The sequence below is a fragment of the Mytilus californianus genome, unplaced genomic scaffold, assembly GCF_021869535.1.
Source record: "Mytilus californianus isolate M0D057914Y unplaced genomic scaffold, xbMytCali1.0.p SCAF_1, whole genome shotgun sequence".
NCBI classification, from domain to species: domain Eukaryota; kingdom Metazoa; phylum Mollusca; class Bivalvia; order Mytilida; family Mytilidae; genus Mytilus; species Mytilus californianus.
In genome coordinates this window covers 117,192,519-117,219,608 of record NW_026262581.1, presented here as the reverse complement: position 1 = coordinate 117,219,608, position 27,090 = coordinate 117,192,519, and the positions used below count along the sequence as shown (strand labels likewise).

At 32.2% G+C, this 27,090-nt stretch overlaps 1 protein-coding gene across 14 annotated transcripts in view; it reads right to left on the bottom strand.

Moving 5' to 3' along the window:
- LOC127732004 (receptor-type tyrosine-protein phosphatase T-like) overlaps window positions 1–27,090 on the bottom strand; it is a 190,793-nt gene that overhangs the window by 95,147 nt on the left and 68,556 nt on the right. For 6 of the 14 annotated variants that reach the window (XM_052241055.1, XM_052241091.1, XM_052241109.1 and 3 more), the window contains one exon: window positions 26,168–26,299. The exons of 4 other annotated variants lie outside the window; for them this stretch is intronic. In XM_052241055.1, coding sequence (XP_052097015.1) covers window positions 26,168–26,299 — 132 coding nt within the window. Of the gene's footprint in view, window positions 1–4,539; window positions 7,625–20,569; window positions 20,706–21,888; window positions 22,038–22,587; window positions 22,714–26,167; window positions 26,300–27,090 lie in introns of those variants that run through there. 4 more of the 14 variants (XM_052241070.1, XM_052241071.1, XM_052241072.1 and 1 more) reach the window with 4 other exon arrangements.

The window sequence follows — 27,090 nt, the reverse complement described above, 5'->3', positions numbered from 1 at the left end:
TTACAAGAAAAAGAAGGATAGACCCTCGATAAATGGTAAACTTATCGATCCTTTAAATAAACTTATTTTTAAAGGTTAACAACTCAACACTGTAATTATATCTTTGAATATTGTTTTATTGGTATTAGTATTGATTGTGTTATCAGTAAATCAAAATCAAACTAAATATTATTTTATATTTTCATATACACATTCATGACTCTACAATCTGTCGATACCTGTATCTAGGCATTGCACAAGGTCATGTTTTTCTCTGACTGTTAATGACGTCTTTACACTAGATCCATTGGATGTGTACTGATTGATATCTTAGTCTTAGATGCATGATTTTTATTAGTTGTTGTTGGCTTTGAACTAGATGTCAGCAACTGCGAGTACTCTTAGATCTGTACGTAGTGTTTTTTTTTGTTGTGGGGATGTATAAATACCCTGTCACGCCCGGTCTGTTCTTTTTTTTTTTTTTTTTTTGCTAAATCTCTTTCTGCTTTGTATCGATCTGATGAGTCAAGCCCTTTTCAACTGATTTTTATAGTTTGTTTTTATGTTGTACTATTTCACCACTGTCCCAGGTTAGGGGAGGGTTGGCGCCTTCAAACTAGTTTAACCCCGCAACATTCTGTATGTAGGTCCAAAGTCATGAGCCTGTAAATCAGTGCTATTCGTTTGTTGCTATATATCATATTTGTTTTTCAATCATTATTTTGTACATAAATCAGGCCGTCCGTCTTCTCGTTTGAATTGTTTTACAGTTTTCATTATGGGCCCGTTTATACCTGACTATGCGGTATGGGTTTTGCTCATTGTTGAAAGCCTTGCGGTGACTTATAGTTGTTAACTTCTATGTCATTTGGTCTCTTGTGGAGAGCTGTCTCATTGGCATTTATACCACATCTTCTTATTTTTATATATATAAAGAAACGCATTGGACGAACATGATTTCTAAATTGTTATTTTCTTGGAGCATATCCGTGGTCATCTATGACTTGCTTACCCGTCTGTTAACCGAAGCCTTGCAGTACATGAAATGAACTTAAAATACACCTGTGACGTAAATCTTTTGCTCAAACTATCCATTATTTTTCAGGAATGGAGAGTTATTTTCTATTGTTCATCTTCATTCATCCGGACGTTTTTCCCTTTGGATATTTGGGCTCTTTCGTAAAAAAGTGTTCCCCTATGGAAATAATTCTAAAGGACGTAACGCGATATTGAATGAAAATGAAAACTTACTAAAACGGCTGATACTAGATTTTTAAAAATTGGGATCGTAGTAATACAATGAACACCAAATATCTCTTTACAAACAAACATCTTTTTTTTGCGAGTCGTAATTCCATCGTATGATATATAGTATTGTATTCACTAAAATTCAACAACATTATCCACAATTTGTTTTGCGATGAAATCTTGGCTAAATTTCTGTCACGGATAGTATCCAAACGGGTAAAAACGAATATTTTCCGTTAAGTGCCATTCCTCTTCTGTGCATCTACAAAATATTAAAATGCGGGATAGTTTTTACAATATATTGTGGTTTAAAAAAATAAATATTTCAAGAAACTGAAATGGTCAAAATAGCGTATTCGGTATATTTTTTTTTATTTTTCGTTGTTATAATCAAAATATAGTACTTATGAATAGAATTTGAGGGGTATGAATACCATGTGTTAAATATTGGGCGGGGTTTTTATTAAATTTTTAAGAGAAACGCCTACCATAATCGAATTCATTCATGGTTTTTATGTGTCCAGTGGCAAACATAACAGTTATATCGGCAGCGCAAATGACGGCGTAGATCTTAAAATGTTTAAATGAAATTAAAAAGTGGTTTTCCACTTAAGTTAAAGACATACAAAATGGAATCCAGAAATGTTTTAATCAAGCGAGTGTTTTTCTTAAACTTTTTGCTTCCTTTCTGATAATAGAGAAGAATGAAAAATATTTTCAATTTGCTTGTATTGCTATTTAAGACTCATCTAACAAATGCATCCACGTTTTGTTCGTTGTAACGAGCAAAGAGAAAGAAAAAATGTTGGGTTATGCATGAAACATTGTTTTCTTGTTTACTTTATTTCATCTAATAGAATGGTTTGAAATATAGAATCACATTTTGTTTTCGATATGACATATAATCGTGCACACCCTTATTTGTTAAATAACGTAGACTAGTGTGTAACATGTACATACCTGGAAATTCTAGTTGTACCATTTCATTTTCTTAGACGATTCTACATCCAATATTTATCAAACGAAAAACTCACATAATCCATTAACATAATTATATGCATAAATAATAGTGTTTGCTCTCTCTCCCGAAATACCACTTAAAGACACAAATAAATATCATTTCAATCCCAAAACAAAAAAAGAAATGCGTATCCAATGACTTAAAACATAAATCTGGATGAACTTTATTCTTTTTATAGTAATTATTCTACTGTTCATAAATACTTCGTTAAGTAGGTAGATGGTTAGCTTGATCTTAAATTTTGCCTGTGGATTTTTTGTTACAACATGGGGGAAATGAAATAAAAATCATTACAGAATGAAATAAAATTCTTTAAAATGTTATAATCTGAAAATACGTTCTTAATATTTAAGGTGTATTTTAAGTTAGCGAAAGTCCAAATAACTGTCCAGTCCTGGGAAACAATGGGCGTCGGCCCTACGGGCTTCCACTCCATTATCTCCTAGGAAGGGACAGTTATCTGGACTTTCTCTATAACTGATATTTACATGTAGACTGATTTATCCCCTGTCCCACTGACCTGTAGGACTCATCCACATTTTGAATGTTAAAAATAATACCTCTGTCCTCATTGACATGTTGACCTGACGATAGGCATATCTTGTCGACTTGCTGACTTGTTCAATATAACTAGAAATAAATACTGACTTATTAATTTGTTGACCTGTCGACTCGTGGACTAGTAAACTGGCTGCTCAAAAATGGTCATGCATGTTCACCGATGTATATAAGGGAAATTTACCAAAGCATCGACATATAAATTTGAACCGAATTTTGCCGGAATTAATTCAATATTTTTTTCCAAATGGTGCAGTTGAATAAGGCAACAGTAGTATACCGCTGTTAAATATTCATCAATCGATTAAGCAAATACAAATCCGGGTAACAAACTAAAACTGAGGGAAACACATCAACTGACGGAACAACAGAAACACTGAACTACAACAAAAGCAAACGCCAACATACATAGAAACGGACTATTTGATAACAACTGACATATTCCTGACTTGGTACAGGACATTTTAAGAAAAATTGTTGGGTTGAACCTGGTTTTATGTCTATCCAAACCTCCCGCTTATATGGCAATCTTAAAAATACCGTACAGACAAACGCAAGAACACTCAGCACAGAGAAATACATAAATAAATAATTTAATAGTATATAACAACATGTAAACCGCAGAATAACAATGGACACCTCCCATGAATTTACGACAGCCATCACGAGTTTGTTGACCGTTATGGAATATTTGTTTCAAAGATGACGACGGATTAGTTCCAATCGTCGTAAACACAATCCCGTCCTCCTTTTCCCCGAATGTGACCTACCGAATTAGACTTTTCACCAGGTTTGCACTTACATGAGCAACACGAATGGTGCTACATGTGGAGCAGGATCTGCTTACCCTTGCAGAGAACCTGAGATCACCCCTGTTTTGTGTGGGGTTCGTGTTGCTCAGTCTTCAGTTTTCTATGTTGTGTTTTATGTAATGTTTTTTGTCTTTTTGGTCTTTTTTTTCTTTTTTTTTTTTTTGCCATGGCGTTGTCAGTTTATTTTCGACTTATGAGTTTGAATGTCCATTTGGTATCTTTCGCCTCTCTTCTAAACATGGACCCAAATTTCAAATACTTTTATCTTTGATAATCAGAAGTTCACCTCTCGTTATCATGATTCGTAAGCCTGTCAAAAAATTGAAAAGCAAATTAAACACTCCATTGTTTGACAACAAAAAGCAAACGATTTTATTCGTCCAAAACACACAGTATATTTTTTGTAACAATATTAAGTTTTTGTAACAATATTAAATACTATATATACCACGGTTCTTACGAGTCTTACGTTGTTTATTTTGAAGATAGTGTACACATATTCAGGTGCGAATCCAGGATATTTTTTTTAAAAGTGGGGGGGGGGGACAAACCAATGTTTGGATTGATCCTTGTAAAAAGTCTATGCACGCTTTATATATGAAACTCCGTAAGGGGGCGGGCCCCCTGGACCCCCTTAATCCGCCTCTGATATTTTTATTTTACAGGTTGTCTGTTTCATTTAAATTTACCTTCTAGCTTTTCGTACGTCAAACGACTTCGTTCTTCAATTAGATTTTTGAATTTACATCCAGTAGGCTTTTATGTGAGCATATAAAACGATACTTATAACTACGTACATTTATGAATGAACAAAGCAATACACGACATGATTTTCCTTATTTTTTGTAGAGTTGGTGAGATGCAGCAAAACACAATTTAAAAGATTATTACCAGACACTAAAGACAAAAACAATATTACAATTTGATTTTTTTTTTTTTTTTTTTTTTTTTGCCTTCAGTTAACCTTTGTTCAGTACCCTAAATAGCTGAGAGGCAAAAATGGGGGTGGAGCTTTAGTCATGGAATAACATCAAAATGAACATGTTGTACCCTGACTAATCTGTACATACTTTCCTCTTAGATTCTAGTTGGGTTTTATGTTTAGTTGTCAAAGTATGTCACAACATTAAATTACAGATACATGTAATTGACCATGGTTTCCCCCAACACACTTTTTATCCAAAGTATTCATCAAAACATCAAAAGAAAAACTACAATTTCTATGACAAGCCTATTTGTTATAGTTGAAACAAATGAAAGAATTCTAAGTGTGAAACAAAAACATAAACTATGTCAGATCAACCGGGGATATAAACTCCTCAATCAGATGCTATATGAAAGTTAGATGTTTTAAGTATCGCTCTTGTCTTAAAGTTTAGCTGCCAAAAGGCGCTCACTGTCAACTTCTTACTTGCTACGACCAACTTTTAACATCATCTATTTTAAGTTAAATAAATTGATACCATCTTTACAGTCACCTAACATTGTATTACTTAGAGGAATTATCAGATATCTGTCATTTTTATCATTAAATTCTTCATAGAAGTTTTTAAAATACTTGTCCGAGTACTTGAAATATGAGTTTCTATAAAATAATAAACCATCTGCTAGTGTTTTCGAAAATCAAGTTCATTGATTTTTACGAAAACAAGCAGATTGGAGACAACATAACTTAGTTTGAATTTGAGGTCAAGGTTGAACAATAATTTCCCATAGCATATACAATTCTAAGATATGTGAAAGAAAAAAATAAACACATTCTTTTCGCCATATAAGGATTACAACATGTAAGAATAAAAGTATTTTATATTCAGTAGCAATAAAACTTAATAAATATATAATAAATATCCTTTCTTATTTACACTTCATTTGATAGTTTTTTGTATATACTTTTTTATCCTGTAAAGATAAGTTGACCATAGAAACCAGATCCAACTTCTTTAAACAACTTCATCCATGTATGGCCATTGGAGACTCCTTAGAATCACATTTAAAGTAATTTTCAATTTTACCCCATAACAGTAAAAACCTTTAAAAAGTAAGCTGACAACTGGTTATTTGCCAGAATATAACTGACAATACAATACACTAAACAAGCTTTTAAATAGAAACTGTAAGAGGAAAAAGAACGGGTGCTCGAAAAATGCAATTTGAAACTCCTATTAAGTAAATATATCCGTTTGGTATCTTCTATCTCTATTTTCAGAATACATGACCTACATCTCTTCAGCTTCTTCAAAGATAAAATAGACAAGAAAGTAATTGTTTGTCTGCAGTCAGGGGTTCTCAATCATAACTTCGTTTTAATAAATGCTCTCTCATAAATGCCTTTTGAACAAATTCAATTTAATCCTGGTCCTGGTGTAAACTTTTAAACTTTTGCTTGGTCAAATATATCAATTTAAGTTGACACTTGTAAAAGAATATTTAATCTCGATCAGTAGATATTCAAAACGTACATTAAAGATTATACAATATCACAGGACTGGAAAATTGTATAACTCTATAATAACTGTATAATAGATAATAACAAAAAAGACGAAATAAACAACAACTATCTAGATTATCCAAACAAACAAAAACAAACATACAATAAAAAAATGTATACAGGAAAAGAGCTAAAATCAATAAAAACGGTAAGAAAGATTACTAAACAAAAAAACACACAAAATAAATTAGTTATACCGTATTCAAGAATGCTTGCAGATTCTGAAAGCAACCTCAAAGTGGTTTACCTGCTGTAAATAAACCGTGTCATACTTCACCTTATATCAGTTGCTGTACTTTATAGAAGATTTTATACAAGGACACCGTAAACGGTGCAAGAAGGCATGCATTTGTGCAATGCCTAAAACAAACTTTACAGAGAAAAAAAGAAATCATAAATAATTATATACAATTACTGTCTTTTGATGAGGTAAACATGTGGTTTTATTGAATTTTGAAGAAAAAAGACCTGATATTCAAGGAGGCCAAAGGCCGCAGTGAATATTAGTTTTTCAAAAGTCAATCCAACCACATATTTAACGGGAAAAAAAGACAGTACAAAAAATATGTAATCGATTTATTACATTAAAGTATTGCTTTGAACTATAGATAATTGACAGTTCTCGTAATTATAAAACAAAATCAATACCAGACGCAGTGTTTAAACCACACAGTATATAATCCTTTACCACTGAGCATATGATTGCAGCGAGACAATTTTGAAGGACACATCTTAAATTTTCTAGCTTTATAAACAATGTAATCGTAAAAAAGTGTCATGGCAAATGGAATCATACTTCCACAACAAATCTCTTTATTTACAGTTGTGTAAGAAATGAAAATTTTACGTTCATTAAAATCAAAGACCTCGTGAATATAGAAAATATAGTCATATTAGATAACGATTACTCTCGTAAAAACTGTTAATAGTAACATGAAGGTCAAGAATAGTCAATTCCATATGATGGCAAATAACCCTTCTATGTATGAAATACATATCAAAAGTCATAATTTTGAAATTGTAGACAAACTTTCTCAAAAAACTCGCGAAACTATTGTCAAATCATATAAATCGATAAAGAATTATTATAGTCAACTACATAAATGTAGACGTAGCTTTTGCATGTATTGGTACAACTTACAGTCTGGATAACTTCGTAAATGTAGACACATATATATATAACTAGTTTCGGATTATTAAAGGGTATTGATATTTTCACCACAATGGAATGTTTTGTTATTTTCTTTACACTATTGATAAATGAATGTGAATACATATAATAAAGTGACATAAGATGGTACTTGCTCATATCTTTACACATTCTTTGTTCATAGCACACTTGATGAAAAGCACCAAACAGTTTGAAAGAATAACAAAACTAATGTGTTTTAGTAAGAGGCATATATAATGAACGATTTGATTTTTAGAAGAACAATTGTCTTGTCACTGGAAATTTGAATACGTTTCAAACTGTTTCAAGTATTCTAAAACAGCATCGTAAATAAACCGGAACTGTTCCTGAAAAATGAAAGATAAAATATTATTATAAATGACTATCTTACCAGTCTTATTTGTTGCATTGTTATACAAGTGTATTTGTCCCCTCAGTTTTAATTATTGTGATAAGTTAGTGGGAATAACGTTGATTTTCTAAATGAGATTTTCTAAGTAAGACCTATCTTTTGTTTAAAAAAAGTAAACATCTGTATAACAAATTATGTTTTCAATACAACATACTATCCAATAAATAAATACACAAAATCAAACCTCTGTCACAGATGACCATGTATGTATTTATCATAAATAATTATATACAATTACTGTCTTTTGATGAGGTAAACATGTGGTTTTATTGAATTTTGAAGAAAAAAGACCTGATATTCAAGGAGGCCAAAGGCCTCGGTGAATATTAGTTTTTCAAAAGTCAATCCAACCACATATTTAACGGGGAAAAAAAGACAGTACAAAAAAATACGTAATCGATTTATTCTAAGAGAGAAAATTGTATTTAATGATAAATTTACCAAAACCAATTGTACCTCAAACATTTTACCATTAGTATATAGGTAAAACCAGGGTTTCCCCTGGCTCAATTATCTTTTTCGCCACCTCCTTCTCCAAAACAATATATTTTTCGCCACTTTCAAAATTTTTTCGCCAACTAAAATAAACATATTTTTTGTTTAAAATTCTTTCCAACAAAACAAAAAATCAGTTTGCCATATTGTTGTCTATTATTATTCTAGATATCTATTTTTAATCTACATGAAATTATCATTTTTGACTTCTGGGAACACGGGATTCATCTGCATTAAGTTTATCGGATACATTCCGTCTAGTTGAAGGATAAAGACTTATGTCAGAGTTTGTTCTTACTTTTGAATACATTTCTTCATGACAACAGATTTCTTTTCTAGACCATCGTCAAAAGAAGAAGTATAGATGTAAAACTATGCTTCAAACACGTTCGTCGCTAAAACGATTGTAAAGTAACCACCTCAAAAAAAGTACCCACGTGAAAACAGTTATTTCTATTAAAGTTAAAGGATAAAGTTTAAAGTCTTACTTTTGTACATTTTTAGTCATAACAACAGTTTTCTTTTCTGGACCATCGTTTAAAGAAAATGAGGAGACGTAAATCTGTATTATAGATACAATGGACAAGCGTTGATTCTTGAAAAAGAAACTATAAGTCCGGAGGCTTAAACTTAAACTATTGTGTTGATATCTTTTCACAATTAAAGCCTTTTCTTAATTAGAAGGTATTGTAAGTGAGTTTAGATAATCCTGTTATCATGTTTAACGATCAAACTTTACAATTAATTGGTTAGAGAAATACAAATATAACATAACACATCTGTCTTTAAATTATTATGCATCTGCATATTATCCGTAATTTACAAAATAAGACATATTCGAACTTATTTCTAATTATATATGATTGTATGATACCGAAATTTCTAGCAAGAAACCTAATTCTAGGCACATCATGATTTACTCGCATAAAACAGATGAAATCATATTATATTTATAAAACAAAAATAGACAAATTGAATGTAATATTTTTTTCTTCAAATACCTGAAGTAGCCAATAATAATCAAAAAATAAACGGGAAAATCCGCTATAATTACATAAATATCCACAATAACATACAAAATAAGAAAAACGGAAACACTAAAGAATAGGGGCAACAAAGAGAAAACAGGGATTCGAACCTAAACCGACAAGTCTCTACTTCTAAGTTGACTCTATAATTTATTGATCTTAACCTCACAGCTACCAACTTATACAATACGATTGTCTATTATGTATATATAAAGGTACACGCCCTGTGTGTCCGTTGTACCGATATGTATCATATGTTAATTTATATATATATAATCTACATCTAAATTGCAACCCATTGGTAGCCGAGAGGTTTCGACGATGTGTTGATGTCAGCCATACATAACAGATTTCATGGAGGGGTTCGATTCCAAGTGAAGGCATAGAAAAATTACAAAAGTTAAAGGTAAGTTTTTAAATTAATTCCATTGGTGAACAGAAATCAGTGAATTAGCTAATTCAAACTAAATGAAATTAGGCACACAAAGGAAACAATTGAATATAATTTGGTGAGTTCATTTCAGCGACAGATTTGGGAAACCTTGATTCTAGAAAAAAAACCGTGATTCGCTAAAACGATTGTGAAGTACCCACTTCAAAACACAAAACAATTATTTCTATCAAAGTTGTAAATAAATCCTTTAGGTGACATGTGACGCCATTTCACCACACATTTCATTAAACAATACAATCAACACCTTTATTAATTAGTCCATTGGTGCCGATAGTTATAAAATGCAATCAGCTGATTATTGACTTTTTATCAAAATCGTAACGAGTTCAAGGTGAATTCCTAGTATTGCCTGATCAGAGAAAAAGTCCGAGAAACCTGAAAAAGTAAACAAGATGGACGAAGTCGAGCCGTTATATTTTTTTCGCCAAATTCTTTCGCCAATAATGAATTTATTCGCCACAATTTTTATTTTTTTCGCAAAATGTGAAAATGGCGACCGCCAGCGGAAAGCTTGGGTAAAACCACCTGACGTTTAGCACGGTGAATATCACTTTTCCTCTGGTGAATATGTTGTTTTATTCAAAATTCAATTCGTATAATAAACCCCGCTACAGAGCACTTTAGTTCCTCTCCATTTTTTTATGTGGAGTTCGTGTTGCACAATGTTAAGTTTTCTGTGTTGTATTTTGTTGCCTTTTGTCCTCTCGCCACAGTGTAATTTATTTTTCTTTGACTGACAGTTTTTGATTGCCCTATAGTTTTCGTCTAACCTTTTCAGTTAAGATCCATTCGTAAAAGTAGAGTGCATGTACAAAGAGAGGTAAACCAAGATTTTTGGGTCATTTTTCATTTTGTGTTTCAAATTGAAATAAATTCATGACGTTTCATTATTAACGAAAAAAAGTGCGCATGTGCAAGAAGTGAAAGTCATAGAAATATTAGTCTTAAAAAAACTTAGTTTTAAAGTAATTTCGTGCTATTTCTGTGGAATATTTTTTGCTCTGAAGGATTATTTTAGTTTTGGAGACAATTTAGCAAAAGAAGTTTGTAGAAATATTTTGTCTTTGTGCGATATAAAGTGAGTTGAAAATACACAATGCAGGTGAGCGACGTCAATAAAATAAACATGATCAGCCAAGTAAATCCTACTCAGCTGGATTATAATACTTCAAACAGTGACGGCAATACACAACCAGGTACGTCTAGAAAAAGGCAAAGTTCGGAAAAGGACGATATCGAAAATAAAAAGCTGAAAGTAACTGAACAACTACAAATCCCTGTAATGGGAGAGTCCGAGAAGTTTCTTTTTTCTGCAATCCAGAATTTGGCAACCAATATAACTGTTAGTTTTAACATGCTGAATGATAGGATGATCCAAATGGAATCGAGTATTGAAGCGAAAATATCTGCAAAAATCGAGTCTGCATTGGAAACTAAGGTCAAAGAAGAAGTTGGGAAAATGAAAAAAGACATACAACAAGATTTTGATCGTATTTATGATAAAATCGACAATGTACAGAAATCATACGACGATCTTGCCAAGAATAAAGACAATGGAACCATAAACTCTGCAAGAGCAGCAAATCTTGTGATTAAGAATTTAGAATATGATGCCCGCGAGAAAGATGACAATCAAATAACTGTACACAAAGTGCAAGCCCTATTTAGAGATGGTATGACAATTCCCGACGTTAAGATAAAGTCCGCCTCTAGAAAGCAGGGAAGGGAAAATCACAATGGCATAATCATTGTTGAATTAGATGATGCAGCTCAGAAGAAAACAATGTTTAGCCAGAAACGTAAACTAAAGAACAATGCCGCCTATAAGAAAGTTTATATTGACAATGACTTGCCTCTAGAAACAAGAATTGTCCAAAACAACATGAGAACAATCATCAAAGAAATGGGAAAGGAACAAGACATGGTATTTGTCGGTAACAGATTGGTACATAAACGTCACTAGGATAGATTGCGGTTAGGTGTGTGGAACTGTCGAGGATGGTCAACGCGCAGAAACGACAATTCGACGTTCAGAAAGTTAGTTCTCGAACACTCTAATTGTGATATTCTTGCGATTTGTGAATCGTTTCTACGAGAGGAAGAGCAACTTTGTGTCCCAGGATATAAATGGATAGGTCATAACCGTACGAATCTGCATAGAAACGCAGTACGAGGATCTGGTGGAGTGAGTGCTTTTATTCGTTCAGAGTTGTTTAACTCATTTGATATTGAAATAATAGATAAAAGTGTTGAAGGAATATTGTGGATATGTTTTAATTGTAAATATAGTGATCTTATTTTTTCTCTTGGAATATGTTATTTGCCACCAAGTGTATCGACACGGCTGAATGATCAAGAAAAATTCTTTGAAAATCTTTTACACCAAGTTTACTGTAATCAATTGAAAGGAAATACGATTATTTGTGGTGATTTTAATGCTAGATGTGGCTTTAACACGGATTATATTGAAGGTATTGACGATGTTATACCTAGATCGGTCATTGATTCTATCGAAAACCATAACGGAGATCTATTTAGCGATTTTTTATCAGATGTCAATTTTGCTATGCTAAATGGTCGATTAGGCGTTAACGATTATATATATATATCACCAGCCGGAAAGTCGTTTGTGGATTATATTTGTGTGCCGTATGAGCAATTAAACCGTATTTTAGATTTTAAAGTATTACGAATGTCAGATGTAATTGATTCTGTGAATTATCACCCCGAAAGTATCCCAGATCATTCAATCCTATTATGTGATCTTAAATGTGTTTAACAAAATAGTGAAAATTACGATTGTAAAGTCAGTAAAAGGATCAAGCGCAATACCAAAAACGTTCCAAATGATTTTCTTACAGACGAAAGTGTGCAACAAATGGTTCGAGACACAATTACGAAAATAGAAAATTTTATTCACGTCGACCAGGATATTCAAAGTGCTTACAACGAATTTCAAGAGCTTGTCCAACGTGAAATGAGCAATAGATTACCAATGGTGAAACAAATACAAAGCAAAAGGTCGAAATCCTTTTATAAACCGTATTGGAACGAAACGCTACAGAATCAGTGGAATATTGCTTGCAAATATGAAAAACAATGGCTGAAATTTCATGGATCTCCACAACGTAATAAACTCATGAAAGATAGATATTGCAACGAAAGGAAAACTTTCGACAAACTTAACCGGAAATTTAAAGACCAAACAGCCTATTCAGTTCTACCAGTGATTTTTCTTTAAAATTTTATGTGAAGGTATTTCATGTTTTGAGGAACAAAATATGATAAAAAAAATTGGGGGTCACCGACTTAGTTTTGTCACTATAGCAACCTCAGTTTCGTGTTTTCCCGAATATTAACATGATATTTGCTTGTTATTTAAACTCTCAAAAAATACCATTATATCAAACCTACAAGCATAATTCTTGTTTCATGTTAAACAGTAGATTTGTGTCTATCAAATACAGGTTCAAGACTTTAAGACTCTTATTGTTTTGATCTTAAAAAATATGATTTATTTCATTCGCGCCAAAAATAAAACGCAAGAATGAAAAACGTTTCAAGTATTAAAAAATATCTACCAGTGATTTTTTCATAAAAATTTCAAGAAAGAAAGTGCCATGTGTATTCTTCAAAATAAAGCAAAAAAATGTATATGTCACCGACCTTTCAAAAAGGTTATGATTAATTTTCATGTTTTTTTCTCGTTCGTTTTGAAGAAAAGAGTTGTCGTTCTTCAGAACATTGAATCTGACGTCATAGTACAAGTTTTCCTTGTTGTCGCACGGTTTGAAAAAAAATTGCAAATTGGACGTTTGAAACCCACATTTTAATTTTCAAGAATCAAGAATAACAACTATATTCACCTACTTTATTATCCGGTAATACAAGCGGTCACATGTATGTATCAGTATCAGATCTCATGATGTTGTTGCCGCATAAAATTAACCTTCAGAAACACCATCCGTCGGAATGAAAAATTGTTCGAAATAACCTTTTACGACGCTTTAGAAAGGAAAGTCTGTTTTGTCCTCTCCATCTCATTAGCAAAATCATTGAAAATAAAAAGAGAAATGAAAGATGATTACTTACAGACTATTTGACTATATTAGACTAGATGTGTGGGTTTTTTTGTCGCGTCAATTTCAGAACTTCGCCCTAGCGCACACTTTCGCTACTATTGACAGACGGACAGACATTAGCACGGACGGACTTCTTTATACCATTATGTGTCCCGACTAAGACGAGCGTATACAAATTATTCCATCTAGTTTGTGGATTCATTATTTCTTCAAATATTTAAAATATAAGAAAATTAAAACTATAGGTATAATATATGAATTAAAGTTTCGATTCTAAAACGTTTTACATCCATTTAACCTATCATAAAATACGATCCCCGTTATTACTACCTCACGTGTTTTGAATAAACGAGACAGTAAATATAAAATACAAATAAGTTTTTAATTCAAAAATTGATTTAGAATCTAAGAAATAATTTTCCGTTGAAAATTATAAAGTATTTCTCAAAACAGGATGAAATATTATGAATCTAAATAGCTCACTTTGGAAATTAAAACAAAGACAAGGTTGTATGTATAGCCGGATTGCCGGCATTGAAAATCGAAATTTATTTTCAATCTTTCCGGTCATTGTAGCTTTTTGAAAGTGAGAAATTTTATGTTGGATCTTATTCTTGAAGCAATTGTTTTTGTCATAAGTTAAATTTACAAGAAGTTTAGTTTTAAAAACCGTAAATTTTTATTTTAATTCACATTCACTTAGTATATTAATTTCTTATATTTTTATCATTTCTCCTTGAGACAATTTGAAATGAAACAAAAGACAAAATACAATGTACCTTTATCATTTTTATTTTTACTATAAGATTTTGTCAATTAAGCAGTATAGATAAAATTTAACTTCATTGCAAGATCACCATTAATTTACGAGAATCTTAAAGAAATAAGTTAATCTCATCATGCATACGTTGCCAGTATATCGAAACTTCTAGAAAGTATTGTTTATCGGCCTTACCTTCTGAAAACTCAGTTTTGAAAATCACATATTAAGTTAAAATTATAAGCGTAAGTCATATAAATCTACCAGTGTAAAGTTACACGGGCGTACGAGATTTGCGCCGATTTAAAAAAAATTTCGATCTTTAATTTGCGCCGATTTGATTCTTTCATTAGCGCCTATTTTATTTTTTTTATCACTAGCCCCGATACTTTATTTGCTATACGAGTAAATACATGTACATGTAGTAAACCTAGAATGTATATTGCATGGTAATATATGGATATAAATAGTGTTCCCTTATGTTTAAGATAATTTTGGTCATACTGTTCGAGAACTTCGTTTTGACACGAGAAAGAAAAGATGGATTTCGTTATTGGCAAGTACAACAAGTATAGAAAAGATAAAATGACAAGAAAGAATTATATATCAGATGTGTGGCATATAAATTCTCGGCAAGATAATAATTCATTGTACTAGTATTACATTTTTATGGATTTTATTGTGGTGCTTTGAAATGCTGTAAATAGAATTTTACTCCGTGATTTTAGTGGATGTAAACAGAGTGCACAAATATCTTTTAAATTGACTTATCCTGCTCGAAATTCTATTCCCACTTCCCCTTTGTGAGCAGGGGACAACAGTTATATACATGCATATCCAACTATAGCAGTCATCACGTGACATTGGCGACGTCACACATCACCCTTATCATGCCCAAGTAAAATGTATAGAAATGCACAGGGGCTTTCAGGAATCGATAAAATAAATTACTTTAAGTTCATGATAAAAAAAAGTGTGGAAATATATAGTAATTCCTCATATATTTAGAAATATATTTATGCCTTTTGGAAAAGTTTAAATTTTGGTCTTCTCCCTTCCAAATGTTTTTGAAAATTTGTCTTGTTGCCTCGATAATTCACACTGTTAAATCATCCAACTCCGATAAATATTGGATTTTCTGTCGTGTTAAACCTTAAATTGCGATTTAAACAAAACAGATGGAAAAATTGTGGAAATATGAGCTTATTACTATATTCATAAATATTTGGCGTACATGCAATAGTTTAATTTTTTATTACGTCCCTTCCAAATTGATTTGAAAATTAGCTATTTTCAGAAAATCGGGTATTATTTTTCAAGATGGCGACCACATTGACAGCGTGGGCCGACTTGGTAAAAATATATTTTGTAAGATTGTTACAATGAAAATCAAATAACTGTTGGATGCTCGCGTTTTCAGTCATTGTCTTACCTTAAAGCAGCATAGAATCAAACATTGGTTCCTTTTGATAAAGCTGATACATGCTGTTGTTTTTTAATAAAAATTTTAAAAAATGGCGACCAAATAATTTTCAAACATAGACGATGTTCGACACTTATTTTGTCCATGCAAATTATTCAATTTAATTTCACTGTTTATATTGCAATTAAATATGACACGTTATTGTCACTATAATGATGGCCAAGGACATAGCTAGACTAAGGAGATATTAAGTCATAACATCAACGTGATCAAAGAAAACAAACATGGCACCTAATCACGATGTTAGTTTTGACAATACCTATGTAGATTAGTGTTGTCAGATTCTCAATGAAATTCATTACGATATTATTTTATATTTATAAAAGAAGACCTCGAATGGATATTAACCGAGGTGAAATAACTATATTTTTCAATTTTCTTTAAACAATTCATCGGGTAACTAGTAAATTTTACATAATCTTAATTAAACCAGTAACATGCAGAGTTATCGAACGTAATTATGACTGGAATAGTTGCATATGTTATAATTGACAATTCATAACATATGTACAACTGGCTAACGGAAGAGGTTTATATGATAAATAAAAAAATAACTTTCACCTATAATATACCTGTACACAATCGGCGCAAATGAAAAACAAAATCGGCGTAAGTGAAAGAAAAAAAGTGAAATGCAGATCGGCGCAAATGCAAAAAGCCGAGTTCAAAATTTATATTTTTACTATTATTTTTTTTTGAACGGAGGTTACAGATAGTGTAGTATCTTTTGTGTCCATTTGTGTTTAATTTCCACTAGGTATCAGTGCGACGCTTAATTCCACTTTTCTTGGAATCCGTAGTTTTAAGCGTACACCATGTTGGAATCCGTGAAAAACGCGAAATAGGACGTTATAATTCATGGCTAGAAACAACGTCATAGAGCTTTTATGTCACTACCAAGTTGCGTTAGTTGATGCGCATCAACAATAGACTGCAAGAAATGATAACATTGACGATCTCGATAATTTAGTCAATGAGGAAAACATAACTGATTTACCTGATCTGAACAATAACATAACCCATGATGAAATAGTCAAGGCCGTTGAACATACGAAATTACGCAAAGCAGCTGGATATGATGAAATTCCATCAGAGGTGCTAAAGAATGAAAGTGCGATCGACTTACTGCATGTTATATGCAACGGTTGTTTTGAACTGGGTAAAGTGCCTGAACAGTGGACATCTGGAGTTGTAAATCCCATATTAAAACCGGGAACAAACGATAAACGCCTCCCAACAAACTACAGGGGAATTACGATTACATCCGTACCAAGCAAAATCTACTGTAGTGTCTTGAATTCACCTTTATGTAAGCAGTTAGAGGACAACGATATTCTGTGTGAGGAACAAAATGGCTTTCGTCCAAAACGCAGTTGTGAAGAGCATATATATAGCCTTACTTCAGTTATATCAAACAGAAAATATCAAAACAGTCTACATTCGTCAGTTTTATAGATATGAGGAAGGCGTTTGATTCAGTATCTAGAAGCCTATTGTGGTATAAACTCCGACGTGCAGGTATTCAAGGAAAATTCCTGTCCGCCATACAGTCACTTTACGAGAATGTCAAATGTACAGTCCGCGTGAATGATAGATACACTCCATGGTTTGATGTGGACTGTGGTGTGAAACAAGGGTGTTTGTTATCACCGGCAATGTTCGCGATCTATATTAATGATTTGGCCGAACGCATTAACAATCTACAGTGCGGCATTCGAATAGGAGATGATCTTTTAAGTATCCTTTTTTACGCCGATGATATAGCGCTTATTGCACCCGATGAAGATAGTCTGCAAAAAATGTTGGATGTTGTCTCAGATTGGTGTATTCAGTGGAAGCTTGATGTTAATCCGTCCAAGAGTAACGTAGTGCATTTCCGAAATCCATCTATCGATCGTAGTAACTTTAACTTTACTTGTTCCAGACAAAACATTACCTATGCTACATCATATAAATATTTAGGCATGTGGTTAAATGAACATTTAACGTTCGACAAAGCCGTACGCGAACTATCAAAATCAGCGAGCAGAGCACTCGGTGCGTTGTATGGCAAATTTATAAGCGCAGGTGGAATGACACACTCCGTATACTCCAAGTTGTATTCTATTATGGTTAAACCAGTGTTATTTTATAGTTCGAGAATAGGGGCACAAAAGTGCATTCAGTAATAAACTCTATTCAGAACAAAGCAGCTAAATTTTTCATGTCTGTTGGAAGATACACTGCAAATACTGCGATTCGAGGAGATATGGGTTGGACCTCGTGTTTTAAGAAACAAAGAACTGCATGTATACGATTATTAAGTCGGATTTTGCGATCTGATGATACGCGTTTAACTCGAAAGATTACCGAGTGGACTAAAAATCGACGTAAAGGATGGTACGTTAAAGTGAAAAGTTTTGCGAAAACCGTTGATGCCACTGCTATTCTTAATGATACATTAATTTCTACAAAAACTGTTATACGAACAATAAAGGAACGCTTTGATGTCGTTGATAACGATGAATTCAAACAAGAGTTGTTTGATGATTCGAACAATGTAAACGGAAATAAATTTACGACATACCGTTTATACAAAACAAACGTTAAAACTGAACGATACCTTAAGCTACAACTCCCAAAAAATGTGCGTCGAACTGTTTCCCTGTTCCGTAGCGGGTCTCTGCCGCTGGCTATCGAGACAGGACGATATGTCCGACCGCGAACACCAGTAGATGAAAGACTATGCCGACTATGTAATACGAACGATGTTGAAAGTGAAAAACATTTTTTGTTGTTTTGCCCATTATATGAAGATATTAGATTTGAATTGTTTGCTAAAGCTAGAACTTTAATGGATGGTTTTAATACTCTTGATATGGACAGTAAATTTATCGAAATAATGTCTTGTGAAGATATACAAACTTCTTTGTCATATGCAATTTTTAAATCTTTTCAGAGACGAAAACTATTTAGCACATGAGAATTTATCAAGCAATAATATTTAATGTTTTTTCTATTTATATTTATTAACAGTGATTTTAACTCAAATACTTTAGTCATTTTTGAAGACCTTTTTCTTTTTTGTAAGTTTGACTGTGATAATTAATATTTCTATTTTTATTTCTTATTTTTAAAGCTCAGTGTGATGATAAGTAAATCTTTTTAAATCTTTTTTAGATTTTTAGAATTTGAATTTTACACATATAGAGTAAATTGACTTGTTTAGTGAAGTCTTTTAACTTTTAGATTTTAGAAATGTTTCTACATAAGTGTCTCATAAGTCTACATAAGGCTGGATATTTGGTCATTTTATTTTGTGTTGTTTATGTAATTGTGTATATATATATATATGTCTGATCAAATATGTGACACTATAATAAAATAAATCATTATTATTTATTATTATTAACCTCCCCTCAAATTTCAAAACAATAAATAGTTGTGAATGCAATTAATATTTTTAAATACCGATACTTCGAAACTGCATCATAAATATATTGTATAGTTTCTTTATCAGGACGTGATAAAACTGATGGTTTCATTTTAATATTCATCAATTATACAACAAAAGTCATCGGGCCAAAATGTTTCTCTATAATTAAGCAAATCTTAAAATCAACAAGTAATTTTTTTCGACAAGATAAATTGTGACAGCTTTTAGAAATGCTCCAACTTTTCCTCAAAACAAAGTCGTGTTGGCTTGAAAACTTAGTCATTGAACTGTTATTGTGGCCTAAGAAAGAACTATTTGTTAACATGTCCGCTCCTGAGGTTAACTCTCGGTGAAGTTAACTTCGACAGGACGTCATCGATTTGACCGGCTATGCTCTTGAGTTAACTTTTGGTCTGGTCTGCTCTAAACTAAAGTTAAATTTTGATCAGGACCTCTGTGTATCGATTGATGAAGTATGATAAAATATTCTTGTTATTGGATATCAATATATCGCAAAAAAAAAAAGAATATATTATGATGTGCTTTTACCAAATAGAGAGAAAAGTTGTTACACTGTTAAAAGAGAAACGAGTTAAAAGTCAATAGCAGACTTGTCCACAGATCTGGTCTTGAGGAGACGTGTAACTGGTACCGGTCAAATGTGCACCTATCCAAAGGTCTGGTCTGTGTTAGACGTGTCAACAGTCCTTGAACAGTCTTTAATAGCAGACCCAGGTCTTGTCTACCGCAGATTGAGTTAACTTACTTGTATGCGCCAAATACATTATGTTAACTTAAAAGTAGTCAAAATGCTTGATAACGTCTACGTCTCATTGGCGAAAACACTTCATCTTCTTATTTTATGTTTAAATGCTGCTCAAAATAACTTTTGTTGAGGTAATAACACTAACCCATCTTTGAACTCTTATCTTATCAATTTGCTGAGCTCTAAATATCCTCTAGTGTTGTGAATAAATTAAATTGAGAAAAAAATCACACATCTGTTTGAATTTATGAATGACTGAATTTCCAAAACTTGTATTTTACTACAACAACATTCAAATAACACACAATTAGATATTTTATTGCATAAAATAGCCTTTCCATTACCATGTTGTTTACTTGATTATATACATTAATCGTAAAAAGATTTTTCTACCTACATAGTTTAAGATAATCTGTGGTCTTCTATTCCTCGTTTGCTTAATGATGTGCTGAATATCGATATCTTGTTCTATTCTCAGTCGTTCTAGCACTGTCGCCAAAACACAGTATAGTCCACTTTTGTCACAACCATTTCTATTGAATGTAACAAAGAACAATTAAAAATACGTCTTAAATTTTGAACTTTGAATTTACATCAAACATTTAGAGTAGATAAAAATAATTAATTTCGTAGTCAGACATCAGATTTGTTTTTCTTTTCGAATGTTGTCGTACATATTTGTATTAGGGGTTTTAACTGATTGAAATTAGTGCACAACTGAAAAAAACTGCCCAAAAGCCACATTTTGAGATATCGTCTTCAATAAACTAAGAGGCTTTACCTAAAAATATATTTTGCAATAGGATGAATTTTACTAAAATGTTGATGTGTGTAAAACATTTTTAAGGAAATGCCTTGTATTATATCTAATTTGTCCAAAAACTGTGTGTAAAATGGCCATTTAAGGGCAAATATGCATTAATGCAATCATAGTCCCATCACAAATTACTTAGCTGCACTAGTGTCCAACTCCCTCAGGCAGCGGAGCTGAACTTAAGCGGATACTCTCTCTCTCTCTCTCTCTCTCTCTCTCTCTCTCTTAACTTCCATTTGTCTGTTTTAGTCTAAATGAGTTAGTCTGGATATTAGCATATAACAAGCAACTTAATAAAAATGATGGTTTAACTATAACCATCTTCGCTAGCCAAGGGCTACGATCCAGTCCCCTCCTCTCCACCCTTGACGGATTAAGATAGAATTTCGGATACACTAGGTAATGATTTTCATTGGTCGCAGTTGTAACTTACTGCATTCAATTAAAAAGCGCCTTCGTGATGATCACGTGTAAATGTAGAAAATGTAAATGAACAATGGCCACGTGCTGATTGTGCAACAAGTCTTTACCCCCAAAAATAGGACGATATGTAATGACAATTTTAAATTTCTTAATCAACTAATTGAAGTTCCTGGGTATGTTTCTTGCGCAAATGCTGGAATGTCAACGTATATATTCGGTTCCTGCTTCACGATATTTGTAAACACTAGAAACATCCATTTTTACACCTCCACACTGAATAAAGTTCAAGTATTGCCATTGGTCAAGAATTATGTAGTCGGAATGGGCGTGACTTTTGTCTACGGTTAAATGGCGCAGCATTGTAACCACAAATGTTGGCTTAATCTGCCAAGGGTGGAGAGGATGGGACAGGATCGTGACCCTTGGCTAGCGAAGATGAACTATAACCAGTATTCTAGAATATTTAAACTCTGACGTACAGGCAGTGAACAAGGATAGGACTATTGTCACCATTATTAGATTTATTCTCCACTTCAAACAATAAATTAAACAAATCCTCTTTTGAATGTGGAACTACAGCATCGTCATCCCAACGCTTTGCTTGATACATTACCAACGACCTTTCATCCTAAAAGTAATAAAACACCTATGTGCATACGAATATGAAGTTTATATCCAGATACAAGAAATATTCCAATAGATTACTAACAATGCGCTATTTACAATATGAAAAAAATAATCAGTGTTGATTTTATTATTGAAGTGTTAACTAGACTTTTCAGTTTTAGTATAAAGTTTAAAACATAAATGGCGTTTTGCATTTGAAGTGAGCATTATAAAAACTTGTTTGTATGAGTTCGTATATAATCCTTCTTTTCGTTCTTATTGGGCTGAGCTAAACTATTAACCAACGAGACAAAACGTGAATACATATTTTTATAGTTTTTCTTAATTGGATGGATTAATCATTTACGTATTTGAAGTATTGTAGCTTGTTGTGGCAAATTGTAGCCGACCTTACAGTATGGTTTCAGCTCGTTGTAAAAGCCGATACAATGACTTTTATGCTTACATTCACGTCATTTGGACTCTGGTGGAAAATTATCTCATTGCCAATCATACCATATCTTCTTATGTTCATATCGATAACAAACAGACTGAATCTTATTTGTACATACCCAGGTTTTATACTTCAAGGTAAGATGTAAACAGTTACAGTAAGGTTTTGATTCCATTGTTGTAAGTTCTATTTTAAAAGCTTCAATTTGGATTGGTGTCTCTTGATTTTCTGGCCAATACGCATCCTAGATAAGATTTTTTTTTTTACATAATAAGCTTTATTTATACTTATTAAAACAACATTTGAGAAACAAGGCTAAAGCTACATAGAAATAAATATAATTTTTCCAAAATAAATATTTTTCTATATATATTTTTTTTTCAAATACATTGTTTTTATACGCTAAATGATCATAAGCTTAATCGATATCTCATTAACTTTGGAAAACTCTCATTTAGTGATATGCACCTTCTGAAGACAACACTTACGCACTTTTTTGTTTTAGTACGACTTATGTTAATATTGGATTGGAAAATTCATTATAGAGTTAAAAATCAGAACGCCATATATTTAAGATTGTTTTCCTATCTGAACGTAAAGTAAATTGTTCATTTACTGACATTATTATGCTACAATATTTGACATGATCATAAAGGATGCCTCGTGTATAATATAATCATAAAATGCTCCCACAATATACAAAAAATATACCTTCCATTGCATGTTTTTTGAAAAAAGTGTGTTTAGATTGTCTATCCTCTTTTTTTATCAGTACAAATTATAATATAATGGGAAATATTTATGTCAGGATAGGAATTAAAATTGGAACTTATCCCAAATAATGCCTATACAGGTTACACAATCAAAAATCATTATTTTTTTTTAAATATTGCTTACAGGCCGCAATTTGGTTTACCTAATTCGAAAATTTCCTTAACTGAATTATACGTTTGGCGTACTTTTCTGGACTTTCCTTGATGACGAATGCTCAAACCTAAACATTTGAAATAAAATTGAGAATGGAAATGGGGGATGTGTCAAAAAAAAAACAACCCGACCAAAGAGCAGAAAACTGTCAAAGGCATCCAATGGGTCTTCAACACACCAGCGGGCCCTAAACAAAACTGTGTACTAGTTCAGTGAAAATTAACGTCACACTAAACTCTGAAACATATAAATGAACTAAAATTTAAAAAAAAACATACAAGACTAACAAAGGCCAGAGGCTTCTGACTTGAGACAGGCGCAAAAATGCGGCGGGGTTAAGCATGTTTTGTGAGATCTCAACCCTCCCCCTATACCTCTAGCGAATGTAGAATAAACAAACACACATCAATACGCAAAGTCAGGAATTTATGAATACGTAGACACGTTAGGGGCTATACTAAGAAAAAGAACAACGAAATTTATCTTATCCAACTTAGTTTTTACTTATTTCGTTATTTTCCACTGGACAATTTTAGTAAAGTATGTTAGAAATCTTGTCAGTAACGGAGCACACTTCTTTGCTAATGATATATTCAGGTGGCTAGGGCGTCTTAATCAAAATTGATAAAAAAATTTAATAATTTGTCAAAATGAAGTATTTATCATGCTTTTTTCAAAAATATAATAAAAAGCATGGGTCACTGGACATTTTTTCATGCTAAAGGTAGTGCAAAATTGTCAGATTTTGTATAGATAATGCATGGAAAATCAAATTTTGTGTGATAAAAAGAAAACTACCTGATAGAATTTTAAGATATAATGTGAGAAGATAGCTCTTATAACATGCTTTCAGATAAGAAAAAGAAAAAATGGAGTCACTGAACTTGTTTTCTTGCTACAGATTAAAATAGGTAAATTCACAACACTTTCTATTATAAAAATGACTTTATCGGAGTTATCTCCCATTATTTGGCAAAGTTGAAAAAAAATAATCAAACACAAATTAGGTGTATTTGAGAAATTACAGCAATAATTATGAGAAAACATACAATTTTCTATAATTATATCAAAAGTCTTACACATAAATTGCACACTACTCTCAAAATTTGCTCATTTAATCAAAGATCTAAACCAACGTTATCTGCTACTTCAGAATCCAACATGGAAGAAGACACCCGAGCCACCTTAACAAGAAGCGGTATCAAAAAAGTATAAAAAAAATACCGAACTCCAAGGTAAATTCAAAAAGGGGAAGTCCATAAAAACTGACAAAATCAAACGTAACCAATCAACGGAACGACTGAAAAACAACTGACATATTCCTGACTTGGAACAGGCATTACCCGAACATAAGGGTGGGTTAATCAACCCAGTGCTAGTTTTAATGAAAATAACGTTTAATAAATTGAGTGCGTATGAAGTGCTATTTTGAATTTACCTTTTCAGGAAAGCTCAAACCATAACCTTTTAAAACCAGGGATGTATATATACGTACGTGTAGATATGTTAGGAGCTAATACATGTATAAATAGCTTCCTCCAGATATTTACGAAACATTGTTATCTCAGATATCAGTATTAAATTTGTTATCATTTTGTCCATCATTTTTGCATTTTACCTTAAAACTCCTGTATGAAGACAAAAACTGAACAAAACATGTTTGGCCCAATATATTAATTTTGAAGAAGATGTTGTATGAGTGCAAATGAGACAACTCTCCATCCAAGTCAAAATTTATAAAAGTAAACCAATATAGGTCAAAGTACGGTCTTCAACAGGGAGCCTTGGCTCACACCGATCAGCAAGCTATAAAGGGCCCACAAAATTACTAGTGTAAAACTATTCAAATGGGAAAACCAACGGTCTAATCTATATAAAAAACGAGAACCGAGAAACACTTATGAACCACATCAACAAACGACAACTACTGAACATCAGATTCCTGACTTAGGACAGGTGCGAACAATTGCAGCGGGTATAAACGTTTTAATGGTACCAAACCTTCACCCTTATCTGAAACAATAGTGTAACATCACAACATAGAAAGACACATTATGAAATATCAATTGAAATGGCTTAACTCAATCAAAAGACATGTTAACACCAGTGAACATAAACTGATATGTTTATTTGGTTACTTGCACATTACAAATGACTTTTCACCACTCAAGTGCCTAGTTGCTATTATCATATTCATTTACCCATATAGCTAATGGTATACGAATTGTATTTTTTTTTGCAATTTCAGGTACAAAATAATGCCTTTGAATTTTCGTAGCAGAACACATTTTTTGTTAAAAGATTAAAAATTCACATGAGAAAATATCTTAAAGTCTGACCACATCGTCTATATTAATCATAATATTTTGAACAGAAATGTACATATTTAAAATGTTTAAAATTTTCATACACTTACGTTATTCAATCACAGTTTTTGATGGCCTTAGCCAGATTTGGCACTATTTTTCGACTATTTGGCTTTCAAGGTTCTTCAATTTCGTAATTTATTTGGTCGTTCAACTGTTTTGAAGTTCCTTGAAGAGTCTTATTAGAGAATTCGATGTAACTTATACTTTACTGTATCAGACGTGTATCACAAACGTTTTATGTATTTGTATTGTTATATTATATTTTGATGTATTCAAGTTATCAGTGTTAAGTATAAATTATGTATATGTGATGTCGCAAATCCGAAATTTTATATTTAGACATGCGCGAGTTTGGCGTACAAAATTATAAGCCTGGTAATTTTTCAGAGTTCTTATACTAACCGTATCTTCTTTAACTTGGTTGAGCATAACAATTGTTTGTATGTTGTGGTCGTACACCAGCCTCCAAAGATCTATTTTCGTATGTTCAAGTGGCAGCTGTGTTACTATGAATGCTTTTTTATTTTTGTAGCCCTTTAAAAGATACCAGAAAACCATTTTCAATTATTATAGCTCATCAATGAACCAATTGCATTTGTTAATTTTACTAAAATATATGATTACAAAACTAATTAATATTTGAGGAACACATACAACAACATAGAAAATGAACGGGTTTATACTGTTTTATTTCGCTTTGTTTTTACATATTATTGTCATTATCCATTACGTTTGGTGATTTTCTGTGTCACTTCTGTGTGTTTGTACAACTTGCCACGTGTATGTATAAGCAGCAATTAAAGGTATTTAAAACTATAAATAAAATGAACACTTCGGAGAATACCTGTTAAAAAATGGACTTTTAATTTTTGAAAAAAATAATAAATAAAAGTAATAATGTAATGCTGTTTAATACGCCGACACTACAGTACGCTTCACGAAACCGAGAGTGCACAGAATGAATTAAATATAAAATACAGAAAATACCCGTCTTATTTGAAAGACAGTTTGTTGATTTTCTGGGGTTGTTTTTTTTTTCCTCAGGGAGGAGGGAGGTAGGTATTCCTCTCTCCCTTGACGCATACCCATAATTCAATGTGTTTATAGTATGTTTTACATCATGGAAAAAATAAACATAAAGAAACTTTTTGCATGATGAATTAATATAATCTAAATATTTCAACTGTCACACGTTATATGTACTCGGGTAGTAAACTCTATTGAAAGAACGTTTCCAAGGTGCGATAATTGTATTTATCTTAAGTATGCAAGAAAAATATGTATTGGATGTCTTTTCATTTGTTGGATTCAATAAATGTAATTAC